The sequence below is a fragment of the Microtus oregoni genome, unplaced genomic scaffold, assembly GCF_018167655.1.
Source record: "Microtus oregoni isolate MIOR12 unplaced genomic scaffold, Mior012 000014F_ref0000157, whole genome shotgun sequence".
Lineage (NCBI taxonomy): Eukaryota > Metazoa > Chordata > Mammalia > Rodentia > Cricetidae > Microtus > Microtus oregoni.
The window spans coordinates 37,007,644-37,020,038 of NW_024543073.1; the positions used below are offsets into that span (position 1 = coordinate 37,007,644).

The 12,395-nt window shown below is 38.9% G+C and overlaps 1 protein-coding gene across 3 annotated transcripts in view; it reads right to left on the reverse strand.

Moving 5' to 3' along the window:
* Mctp1 (multiple C2 and transmembrane domain containing 1) overlaps positions 1-12,395 on the reverse strand; it is a 573,552-nt gene that overhangs the window by 189,843 nt on the left and 371,314 nt on the right. For all 3 annotated transcript variants that reach the window (XM_041663341.1, XM_041663343.1, XM_041663342.1), the window contains 2 exons: positions 7,598-7,768; positions 4,231-4,361 (listed from right to left, as the gene is read on the reverse strand). In XM_041663341.1, coding sequence (XP_041519275.1) covers positions 4,231-4,361; positions 7,598-7,768 — 302 coding nt within the window. The remainder of the gene's footprint in view (positions 1-4,230; positions 4,362-7,597; positions 7,769-12,395) is intronic.

The window sequence follows — 12,395 nt, forward strand, 5'->3', positions numbered from 1 at the left end:
TTCCACAAAGAGAATGTTTGTTGCATTCTTAAGCAAACAAACAACTGAACTCATTCTACTACCTGACTTCCTAATGTATCCCAGAGCTAATAAAGGCATGTAGACAAATGGAGAGGAGTTCAGAGCCTAGAGGTAAAGCAAGGTATGCACAACCTAGGATGCTCAGCAAATGTGCCTGATACACAGATCAGAGCACAGGCAGATTCTTCAAGGAATAGTCTTAGAAAAGCTGGATGTCCACATGCAGAAACCAGACCATAATCTCTCCCAGATGCACAACCCAATTCAAGATAGATGAAAAACTTTAATTAAAGACACACAACCATTAATCTATTGGAGAAAAAAAAATACATAAACACTTTAGACTCTTTACTGTTATGTTTAAAAGTGTTATTCATAGATTCCATGAAGTGGACACCACATTAATGTCCATCGACTGATGGATAAAGAGATATAATACATAGTCACAGTAGAATGTTATTTGTTCATAGAATAACAAAATTTTGATACTAGAACTTTCCAAAAAGGAAATAAGCTTAGAATCTATCATTTATAGTATACAGATAAAACAGGAGGCCATTATATCTAGTGAAATAACCCATGCATAGAAAAGTAATAAGTGCCATGATCTAACTGACACCAAATCTTAAAAGGCCGACTTTAAGAAAGTTTTAAGTAGATCAGTGTGTCAAAAGTCTCAGGATGGCTGAGGGATGGGGACAATGCTGACTGATCAGGATAAGAATCGTGGTGTGCTGCACTACAACAGTGAGGCTTTAGGTGCAATACTGTGTCTGCACTTATAACCTACATGAAAGGGTCATGTTTCCACCAGCCATAACAAATGCCTGAGGATTTAGCCATGTTTACCTTGATGTAAACAATACATGATATATATGTTGAAGCATCACATGACACCCTAAAATATGTACAGTTTTATATGTCAATTAGAATGTTGTGGTGAGAGAATCTTGATAATGTATAGGCTAGTTTTTTTCCTAAATATATTAGTTTAGCATTTGAATATAAGCACTGTTCAGACATATTCTAACTCATTAGTTTTTCTCTTTTGTATAGTATCTGTACATTTCCCACAATTATACCTTAAGTTCGTGCCTTCCACCAATATATTGACAATATATTAATTCTTCATTTAAAGAATGAATAATCATACTTTTCAGGATTAAATCAAGCTTCAAGTGTTTGTGTTCAAATTAAAGAACATTTATTGAGCATATGTGCCACATACTCTCTGAAGATGCTACAGTAAACAGACATTCAAATATCCCTCCTGTCATGGAATTTTCATTGTAGTACAGTGGAGAAGATGTTCAATGAAAATACACAGTATGCCAAATAGTGGCTACGTCTATAAAATATCGCAGAGTAGAAGAAAGGGAATATTAAGAAAGCAGGGCTTTCTCAGACCCGTGAAAGTATAAAAGCAAGACAGGCAAGTGACTTAAGGAAAGGTGCCACAGAAGGGGAATGTCTGGTGTGCTTGGGGAGCAGCAGTGTGTCCATAACGGCTGGAGGGCAGAGGAGGAGGAATGCCAGCATTTCAGACAGGGGTTTGGACCACATCACACAGAGGCTGTTGGCCACATCAGACAGGGGTTTGGACCACATCACACAGAGGCTGTTGGCCTCAGTAAGGACTTTGCTTCTACCCAGACCATAAATGGGAAATAAGTGAAGGGTTTTGAGTAGAGGAGTTAAATTATTTTATTTGTGTCTTAAATCTTTTTTTTTCTTCGAGACTGGAGAGATGGTTCAATAAATAAAGGTCCTTGCTGTGCACATGGGGACTTAGTTCAATCCCTGGAATGCATGTAAAGATGGAAGGAGAGAACAGATTTTACAATGTTGTCCTTTGACCTTGACATGTGTGCTGTAGCACACTCATAAATAGATACCTATCACATAAGTATTAAATAAAACGATTTAAATGCTCCTTACAACCCACAATTAGTGAAGTTGCTGGAGTCCCCACCACTCTCTGAGCCTTGACAAACAACTAAGAACAGCAAGAAGAGTCAGGTTAAAAAAAAGATCCAGAAGTCGAGGAGCAAAAAAAGGGGGGTCAGGATGAAGGGGCCAATCAAACAACGATGCCCTGTGTCATCAAGCTGGGAACAGACCGTCAGATGAAGAGACAGGTGGGAGGAAGTGGCTGCTGTCATGGTGAAGGTTCCTCCCTCTCACAGCTGATCTACTGGTGTGTGTAGGTTCCTCTCTCACACAACTGATCTACTAGTGTGTGTAGGTTCTTTAAGAGGACAGTCTCCTGGAAGACCTTCATGTCTAGTTTGTTCACCATAAAAACAAGGATGACTATCAATTAAAGAAACGTGTTCACCTCTGGAATGGTGAAACATAAATATGTTAGCATTGGACAATTGCCTTCCTCCATTCTCACTCAGACTCAGGAAGTCAGGATTCTACCCCCAGCTATCAACTGCAGGTCTCCAATCGGGTTGCATAGCCTCACCAGCAACAGAGGAGGAACTGGCTGATGGCTTCCTCCACTTGGCTCCCAAGGTACCACATCTCCTCCTGCCCTGTGCTCTACAGTGCACATCTTCGCCCTGCTGTCTCTCACACAGTAGTTCCAGAGCGAATGCTTCAGATCTGAAATCTGGGCTCCTTCCCTGCCCTTGTTCCCTCTGTGAGTTGACCCCTTTGTGTGTTTCCTGCACCACTCATGATTGACAGTTGCCAATGTGCTAGTCATCTTATAACTCCCCTTTCAACCCATCTCATACACAACTGAGGACATCACTGCTGGAATAAATAACATGGTTCTTCACTTCAGACAGTCCGTAGTGAAGCTTCAGCCTCCCGATCCCCAAAAGCTGGATTTTCCCTTGTCATTTGCTAACACTAAAACTATCAGAGCCTCCTTTCAAACCCTTCTTTTTTTCTCACTTTCGTCAAACACACCAGCAATTCACTCTTCATCAAGGCTGCAGCCCAGTCAAATGCACAGCCACTGTGGACTGACCCTGAGACTGGCAGATATAAACCATGACTTAAGCTACCAAGAAGAACAAAATGACTTCCAGAAAACTCTGATAATAGTATTGTTCTGAGGGGCAAAGTGCAAACAAGGCCCCTGTTTTCCAAAGGTTTGATACAGTGCAATTTGTAGCCCACAGTGGTGTTTCCTCAACTTTGTTTGCAAACCAGATACTATAGTTAACTGAAACAGCATTGTCTCCTGTTCCACACGCATGTGCTGAAAGCTACGGCTTAAATAGGTGTGTCAGAATTGTTAAAACAAAACAAAACTGAGGGCCTAAAATGTCAGTTTAGATTCCTCTTTTTACTTTTAGACTGAAATTTCCTTTATGCTGGGAATGTATGAGTTCTCTTTGGATTGTAAATTCCATGATTACATTGAAAGGAGATTTTTTTTAAAAATAATAAACCTCTCTATGCACCGTGCTTTTTCTATGCTGGCAAGTTCTCACACATTTTGATACAATGAACATATGTAACTGACAAAAATATAAAAATAGACTTTTTAATCAGATACAGTCCCTATCATTCAAGTTGTTGGTCTAAATAACCTTAACTTTGTAGAGAAATGTCATTCAAGCCTCAGAACACAGTTTGCTGCACTATCAAATTAACACGATCTGCCTCACTCGTCTTCTCCCTTTTCTAAAATTCTGGAAGTCTTTCCTGATGTATTAACTCCTAAGAGGTTATAAGGATTCTGTAGAGAGCTGTAGGACATACCACATCTGATCACTCTGAGAACGAGCATTATTGCAGACCACTTCCTACCCTTGAGAGCATCCTTTCTTCTCCGAGTGTCCCATATCAGGTTAAAGTCCCCTTTTTCGACTCCCATAACTTTTAGGCACAATTATTCTGACATCTGGAAACAAATTTCTGGATACAAATTGGAACAGCCTGTCCATCCACTAGGCAAAGCTGCCACCTACTGGTCATTGTTTGAATCTACAGTTGTCAATGCTGACTGGAGCTGTAATGATGGAAGGTTTCCTTCACTTGGGAGGCAGAGGCTGGAGGATCTTTGTGAGTTCGAGACCAGCCTGGTCTACAAGAGCTAGTTCCAGGACAGGCTCCAAAACCACAGAGAAACCCTGTCTCGAAAAACCAAAAAAAAAAAAAAAACTGTTGACAGCCAGTGATAAAGTTTAGATTGTTTCAACAAAAGCTTGTCATCTCTACGGTCAATAAAACACCAATTGCACAAACCTTCCGATGAAATCATCCCTTTTGCCAGAGTCTCTGTCCCAGGCGGTGATGTCGATGATCCCCCCTCTTTCCTCATAGAGATGGAAATCAAACTGTTCCCTCCACTGAGGATTCAAAGTTTTGGGCATAATCTGAAAAGGCAAATATTATTTTAGTTTCAATAGTAATATTTAAAAACAACTTGAGACATTATGCATAAAACCGTGTGAAGGGTAGTAGTTCCACTGAATTGTCCGGGGTGTACATGTATATTAATTAGTCTCTGTTGAGAATAGACTCATGGATGTGTTCAGAGAAATCAGAAAATCAGAAGTAAGCCCTTACACTCTCTTATTATCTATCTTAAATGCATAAAAGGCAGCCTGTCAGCGCAACAACAGATTCAGGTACTAACATTTATTCTATCACAGTTACTGATTGAAGAACGAACACATAGTCAGTTATCTTGTAATAAGAGAAGATGAGAATTCCCAGAGTTCCCGTTTTCTCTCTCTGTGCACATAAATGTTTTAAATTCATGAAAACAGACAATGAACTATGTGGAAGCGGAAGGAATAAGCAAGCACATTTGGGGTGTCTTAGTTAGTTGACTCCGCCTTCAGCATTTAGCATTTAGTGGCATTCCACTTCCCATACATGGAAACTGCACATGTGTGTGTTATTCATATTCTATAAACAATAAGGAGGTCTAGGCTGCAATTTTGTAATTTTAAATATGCAGGGAATAAACCCAATAAATCAATAAATGAAGTTGTCGATATTAATGTGCTATAAAATTTCACTTAGCATTTGCCTGGACTACACTCAGATTTGTTTCTCTTGTCATCCATTTTAAAGCAGGTAGGAATGCAGTGGCCTTTTCTCTTCTTCATGTATGACAGACAGGTCCTTAGATGCAAAGAATTTGAAAGCAATGATGCATGTAATGTGTAAAGGTAATGCAAATGAATCACAACTTTAAAGTTCATACTCTGAAATTAATCTGCAGTAGATCATGAACAGAAAGATCAAAAGAGACACCTGTCCATAGTGGGGTTCATATTTTATGTCTAAAGAGCAGAACTATAAAACTAAGCCAAATAGAACATGCAAATTGTGTTAACTGAGAGAATACAGAAGTGGTCATAGATACCTATTTTTTTTTAAATAGTAGCTGTTTTAAATTTGTTCTTAAGCTCCTGGTGAAAAATATAAATATTACTAGATGGATCCTATGATAATTCAAATTTTCTCTTCATGAATGATGAACTCCTATGGCATTTTGGAATATAGTTCTTTGGTTTTGTTTTGTTTTTTTCAAGACAGTGTTTCTCTGTAGCTTTGGAACTTGTCCTGAAACTAGCTCTTATAGACCAGGCTGACACCGTACTCAGAGATTCACCTGCCTGTGCCTTCTGAGTGTTGGGATTAAAGGTGTGGACCACAACTGCCCGGCTATAGTTCATCTTTTTTATCAGGTCATAAACAGACTAACCTTTATATTCAGATTGTCTTTCTCATATAACTTTCTTCCACCTAAAATTTATGTTTAAACCTTCCATGTGGGCCTCCATAAGATCACCAAATAGCATGCCAGCAATACACTGCCTGTTAATACATCAGTTTTGTGATATTTTGAAGACCTTAAGTACTAATGAAGACTTTCTGGACTAGAAGGGAACTAGATAAAGTTTTGACCCCAAATCCACAAAAGTAAGTACATTAAAGACAAGCAATTTTCACAAAAATGGCATGTGATTGTCATGTAATTCAGGATGGATGGGAAGTACTCATCCCAAGGTGTCTATGAATGCCAGCTGTTAAAACCTGGAAGCAGTTGGATATAACAAGATGTAGCTACAATTCGTAGGTGCTTGCCATTACCATTAGTTTCATAAATGAAATGCTATTGGCTATTGATATTACTTAATATATTACCACTCAAAATTGTTGCTCTACAACTATTACTGATGCCACTAACCTTCTTCCTTTTGCTTTTAGCATTTACTGGGAACTTACGATCACAGCAGTATTTTAAGTCCCTTTTTTTGGGGGGGGGGGTTTCGAGACAGGGTTTCTCTGTGGCTTTGGAGCCTGTCCTGGAACTAGCTCTGTAGACCAGGCTGGTCTCGAACTCACAGAGATCCACCTGCCTCTGCCTCCCGAGTGCTGGGATTAAAGGCGTGCGCCACCATCGCCCGGCTTTTATGTCTACTGTACATTCATTTAATCTCTTTAATAACTTGCTTAGGTAGACATCATTGTAGTTCTGTTGCTGCAGAAGGGGAAATTGACACACAATGTCATTAAGTAACTTGTGCCATTGCTATGACACATAGCAACAACAGGAGTTTGACTCTTTGTTTCTTAAATACATCTTAAAATTTCTGCATATGATATGGCCATTGCAATCATGAACACTAACAGTTGTTGCTGTCTGCATGGGGACTGATGAAAGAAAAGAAAGGAGAAAAAGCAAGTGAGGTAGGAAGGAAGGAAGGGAGGGAGGGAGGGAGGGAGAGAAAAAGGAAGGAAGGAAGAGAGGGAGGGCGGGAGGGAGGGAAGAAGAGAGAAAGGAAAGGAAAAATGAAGGAAGGGAGGGAGGGAGGGAGAAAGATAAAGGAAGGGAGAAAGGAATGAAGGAAGGGCTGGAGGGAGGGAAAGAGAGAAAAAAAGGAAAGGAAGGAGGGAGAGAGGGAGTGAGAGAGAGAGAGAGAGAAAGGAAGGAAGGGAGGGAGAGAAAGGAAGGGAGAAAGGAATGAAAGAAGGGAGGGAGAGAAAAAGAAAGGAAGGGAGAAAGTAAGGTAGGAAGGAACAAACAAATGAAAGAAGGAAGAGAGGAACATGCTGGGGGGTCAATTTGAAGAAGAAAATGGCTGGCAGAAGTGAAAGGGGAGGAAGAAGAGACATGAATATAATTGTAATACATTTTATTGAAGTATGACATAAAACTCAAAAGCTATATGATTAAATAAAATTGCATAAATAATTTTTAAAACACCTTTTGTATTGTATTGGTCAAAATCGGATTGTATAACATGACCCAGAGTAATCTGAAAGAATTTCATTGCCTGCAAAATAATGTCTGTATCACAGATGCTGGACATGCTGGTGCTGGGCAATGCCCTGAGCATTTCCTGGTGGGGATATTGTTGCTCTTTCCTCTTAAATTTCACAAATGTGCAGCGAGCTAGTTCCTGGGTAATGGATGAAGGCAGTGGGACAGAAGAGCAGAGTGGCTCTCTCAAGCCACCTAGGGCACAGACCGACATTCTATTCCACAGCCCTCATTTCAAAGGGACGCAATGGTCACAGCTGCTAAAGCCTGGCTGCTAACCAGTCAGGACCTGCCCACCAGTGGCAGGAGCACAGATGGAGAGAGATGTACCTTGCTCTTGTACTTCTGATGCCCCAGTCGGAACTTCACATAGGGGTCACTCAACCCATTGGAATCCATTGCTTTGAGGTCTCGGCCCTCGATGAGGGTGATGCTAACAATTCCTCTCCACAGATGTGACTTCCTGTGCTGGTCTGACAGACGCAAGCTTTGGGTCTGAAACTTTGGCAAAGAAGAAGTCAGTTAGCTTATTGTGTAGTAAAATCCAAGCTCTCAGTTGGCCTTGCTCTTTTTCCTGGATAGTTTTTCAAAGAATAGAAGTTAGCCAACTATTGTTTAAAAAGTTATAATTTATGGAGTATTATGTATTAATTATAAAATTATTAATAGATTATGGAATTATCTCATGATGTATTTGTTATGTTCAAGGAATACTCAAGCCCTACAGCTTGTAGGCTCCTAAAATTAAAAGATATAGAAATGCCTGTTTCAAAATATGCCTAAAATAACTGTCAGAGACCACAACTATACTTCTCTATTTAATTTTTAAGTTTTAAGAGTAGTTTTTCTATATTAAAGTAATTTTTCAGATGGTTTTAGCATGTTAGACTTAGAAATTTTTAAATCTGTCTTACTATCTTAGGGGATAAGTGACTTTCTAGAGCTATTTAAGGGACCAGAGAATACAAAACTAAACAGTGTGTTCACTGACATCTTGCTTTTGCCTGAAACTTGTGCCATGAATATTTGCAATTATTTTTAAGTTAAAATGTGATTTACATTAGAATGTTTTTAGAGTTTTCCCTCATTCTGGTGTATGAATAGTCTAATAATCTCTAAGATGCTCAATTCTAAACCACAATATTCAATCCAGTGAACAAAATCGAAATTGTTTTAAACTAGTGAATTTACTAAAATACCATATGATTTTTAAAAACTGAATGACACTTAAACTAGAGAAAGAGCAATAACAGCAAACACGCTCCATCGGAAATTCAGTATCGTGAAGCACTAGAGAATCACCGTTTCTGTTGATAAGTGTGTTTGACCCACTTACAGTCATTCATACCAAGAAGAAGTTCAGTTCTCCACACATAAACTAAAAGTTGGCCATATTTGATGCCAAATCCCTTCTACATCAACCTCATGAAATTGACTGCCTTATCCGCTCGTCCTCCCATTTTGACCCCTTCGTTTCTCCACACCAGAGTAATGCCAAGGCTAGTTGTACATGTGCTCATCTAAAGTCATGTATTTCCAGGTACTTTTATCAGGAAAACAGAAACTATGTTCTTCAAAAGGCAGTAGTCATGGTGTTGGCAATATTTCCCTGGAAATCTTTCTAAACAATGCTATCTGGAGGCACTTGTCAACAGCAGATTTTGGACACTGATGCTGCCTTATTAACATCATCACACACCTCACCCGTGAGCCTCAAGAGCAGCATTCCAATGAGTCCTGAAAGACAAAGTCTTGGAAAGTATTCGCAAGCCCTGCCTACTGCATGAGGATGCTTTGTTTCCTTCTGTGCCACACAATGGGTTTCTACACTGGATTTTGTTTGAACGAAGTATTTCTCAAAGTAACTGTTTAGAATTCATCGTACAAACAATGACTAAGGATTGGCCTTGGTTTGTTTTAGGGTTCACTGCCAGGCCAGTTGATTACTTTTGGTGGTGTTGGGGATTTAACCTGGGACCTCTGAACTATCCTGTCATGAGATTCTGCTCGGTTGCTTGATTGATTGAACAATTGATGGCGAGACTGTCCCTAACAGCAGCACCTAGGGAGGGTTCTAGACTTTGGCTACAAAAGCACTGTTGAGAAGTGTGATGGTCAAAGGTCGAAAACGAATGTTACACTAGGAATAAAGCAATTTTGTTATTAAATAACATGGCTTAATAGCTGTCAATTTTTATGAAGCTTCAACATTTAAAAGTGTGTGTATGCTACACACTGTAGCATTTGGCTTCAACTAAAACTCTATGTAGAAAGCAAGGCCTGAGCTCCTGTGTACTGAGGTGTAATTGAGGCACAACGTTGAGCTACTAAATGGGGGAGGTGTGACTAGAGCCCTGAATTTCTGGATTTTAATCTTAGTGTCTTCCCAAAATGAGTGTTAGGTCAGACACTGTCTTACAGCTTAAAAATAGCGATGGTTTAAAAGAACACAAAATCCAGTTCAGTACATTGTCAATAAAGAGGTTCAGGAAATCAGATCATGTGCTTTATCATATGAGTGCATACGTGTTCATGATAGACAGTGTACTTAAGTATGCTTTCTTCTACATACTCTCCAAAAGCAGGCGAAGTCACAGTCACAGCCAAGGTATTACAGGCACCATCTTGGAACATCACCAACTTACATTGCTGAGAAGATTTCTTGCACTGAGGGACACCTGTTCTTTTTCTTCCTATTATATCTTCCTCTTTTTTTCACATAACAACACAAATAAATGAGGAAGGAAAAGCATGCTTTCAATGGAGGATCTACCAAATGCCTTCTTTACAAAGAAATGTTATCTTAGAACTGAGAAGGCTTTGTTAAGCAATACAGGAATCAGAAGACGAGGATGAACAAACCGAAAAACAGTTAACCCTGTGAGAATTAAGGTGACCTCTGTTTCAGGATAACAAGAACACAAAGAGTTCTGAAGAGGGACTGACCAGAGAATTTTAAGGGATTATTTTTTGTCTTGAAAAACTGTTGCTCAAAACATTCATTCATTTGCACACTGGCCCTCACTCATGTTCTAACACTATTAATTTATATAATTATAAATATTTTTAGTACTCACTCTGGCATGGATATTACTTATGCTTTTTAAAGTATTTAGTAGTGCTTTTAAATATACTGATCAAAAGTATATTCTTACTCTGAATATTTGGACAATTTAGAGAGACATCGATGCCTATTGAACAATTATGAAAATTTTATTTGTTACTTCCCTTTATTAATATTTTCCACATAGAGTGACTCTAAACCACACATATATATTGATGTGCTAATAATCATTAACCAAAACTACTTATTGGGAAAATAACAGGAAGGCGTAACAAACAGATCCATGGTTGCCCTTCATGGGTTACATCTAGTAGTTGGCTATTTAAAGTATTGCTGTCAGAAAAGTACTTGTTAAATCAGAATTATATTTGGCAGAGAAAGAAAAGACAAGGAAAGATTAAGGAGATGATGTAACTCGGCTTGAAAGCCAACAGTCACAAGTGATGAAGGAAATAATCCCTTAAATTTTAAGGAATTAGATCTCAAATTTTAGCAGGAAGATTGTTGAAAATCTTGGGCCTGATCCTAATTCAGTCTTGGGTTTGAAGAACTGAGTCTTTGTTACAAGCACTTTGTGTGATTCTCCTACTATGAGTATTTGAAGACTACTCACATTAGAAACATCCATCCTATTTTAGGACTAATCTAGAGTATCAACATGTCAGGTAACACTGCACATGTCCAGGCCAGAAGCAATTTGTCAATAATATGTAGTTTTAGCAAGATTTTAGGACCAAATACTAGGCACTTTAAAGAGAATGTTAGTTTGCTTTTATTAATTTTTTTGTGAAAAAAAATCCAGAATATGAAATCTATTCATGTGCCTAAAACATTCAGCTAGGAAGTGGCTTTCAGAACTTCCATCAGCATCAGAAGACAGAGTTCATTTAAGACAGGACAAGCCAATGGAATAATTGGTGGAATTCCTTTGTGTGTCTTGGCCATGAGGACTCTGAAGCTCTCTCTGCTGAAGCCCAGGAGGGGAGAGCAGGCTGCACTCATCTGAATGGGATGAATGGCTAGAGGACTAACATTCTTGTTTTGAACAGCATGTAACATTAATTTTAAAAAAGTCACTTTGAGAAATGTCCTCATAGTGCAGTGAAGGTGAGCACCAACGCAGTGTCCTGTCCAACTTCTACTTTGTTTTCAGTAGGGTAACATTGCCTAGCAAGAATTATAGGGTGATGGATTCTGCTTAATGGTATTAGTGTTTTGTTAATAGATCCATCAGAAAGAATTTTTTTCCCAAAAATCTAATGCCATTATTTTATTTTGGAGATATTTTTTCCAATGTGAAACAGAAACAGGCTCAAGAAAAAAAATGTTACAAGGGCAACAATAATTTATTGTGTTCATTTTCATAGCATCAGTGAATCTTATAAAAATTTTAAAAATATCTAAACTAACAGAGATCTGTTCCACTTATTTTTGTGCCTTTGCCATCCACAAGAGCAACCAAAAGAAACAAAAATGTTGCAGAAATTACTCCCCTCCTGAGACCACAGGCAAGCAGTGGGAGGGAGGGCAAGAAATGGCTGAACAAGGAACTCTGCAGGGAAATTACCATGGTGGGGCAGTAAGGTTATGCTTAAGATTTAGCCAGTTGCCAGGAAGAGTCTCTGAGCTCAGTGTATGAGGAAGGAGAGTATTGACCCTAGGCATATCACCCTGAGGGGTACTGAACCGGATGGACTGAAGCCTGGGTTAGCTCTCATCAAAAGACAAGCTTAGCAAACATTACCAGAGCAGTTTTGTTCACGACAGGCATCTTGCCAAGACTGATAGTTTAATTTGAAATGCTTATCGGTTATCCACACTCCCTCTTTAAATATAGAATTATGACACAAAAAGATTGATTGTTACAGGATTTCAAATAGTTTCGGCTTTCATATAGATGGAACATACTCTGCTCATAGATTATTGAGAATGGTTAGTTAGAGGCTTAAAGGAATCAAGCCAGCTGGTACTTATTTAAGTACGTTATGCAGTAAAGCAGACGCACAGTTTGTATATACATTGTCCTCTAATATGTACCAGCAAAGTATACTCTGACATATAGAT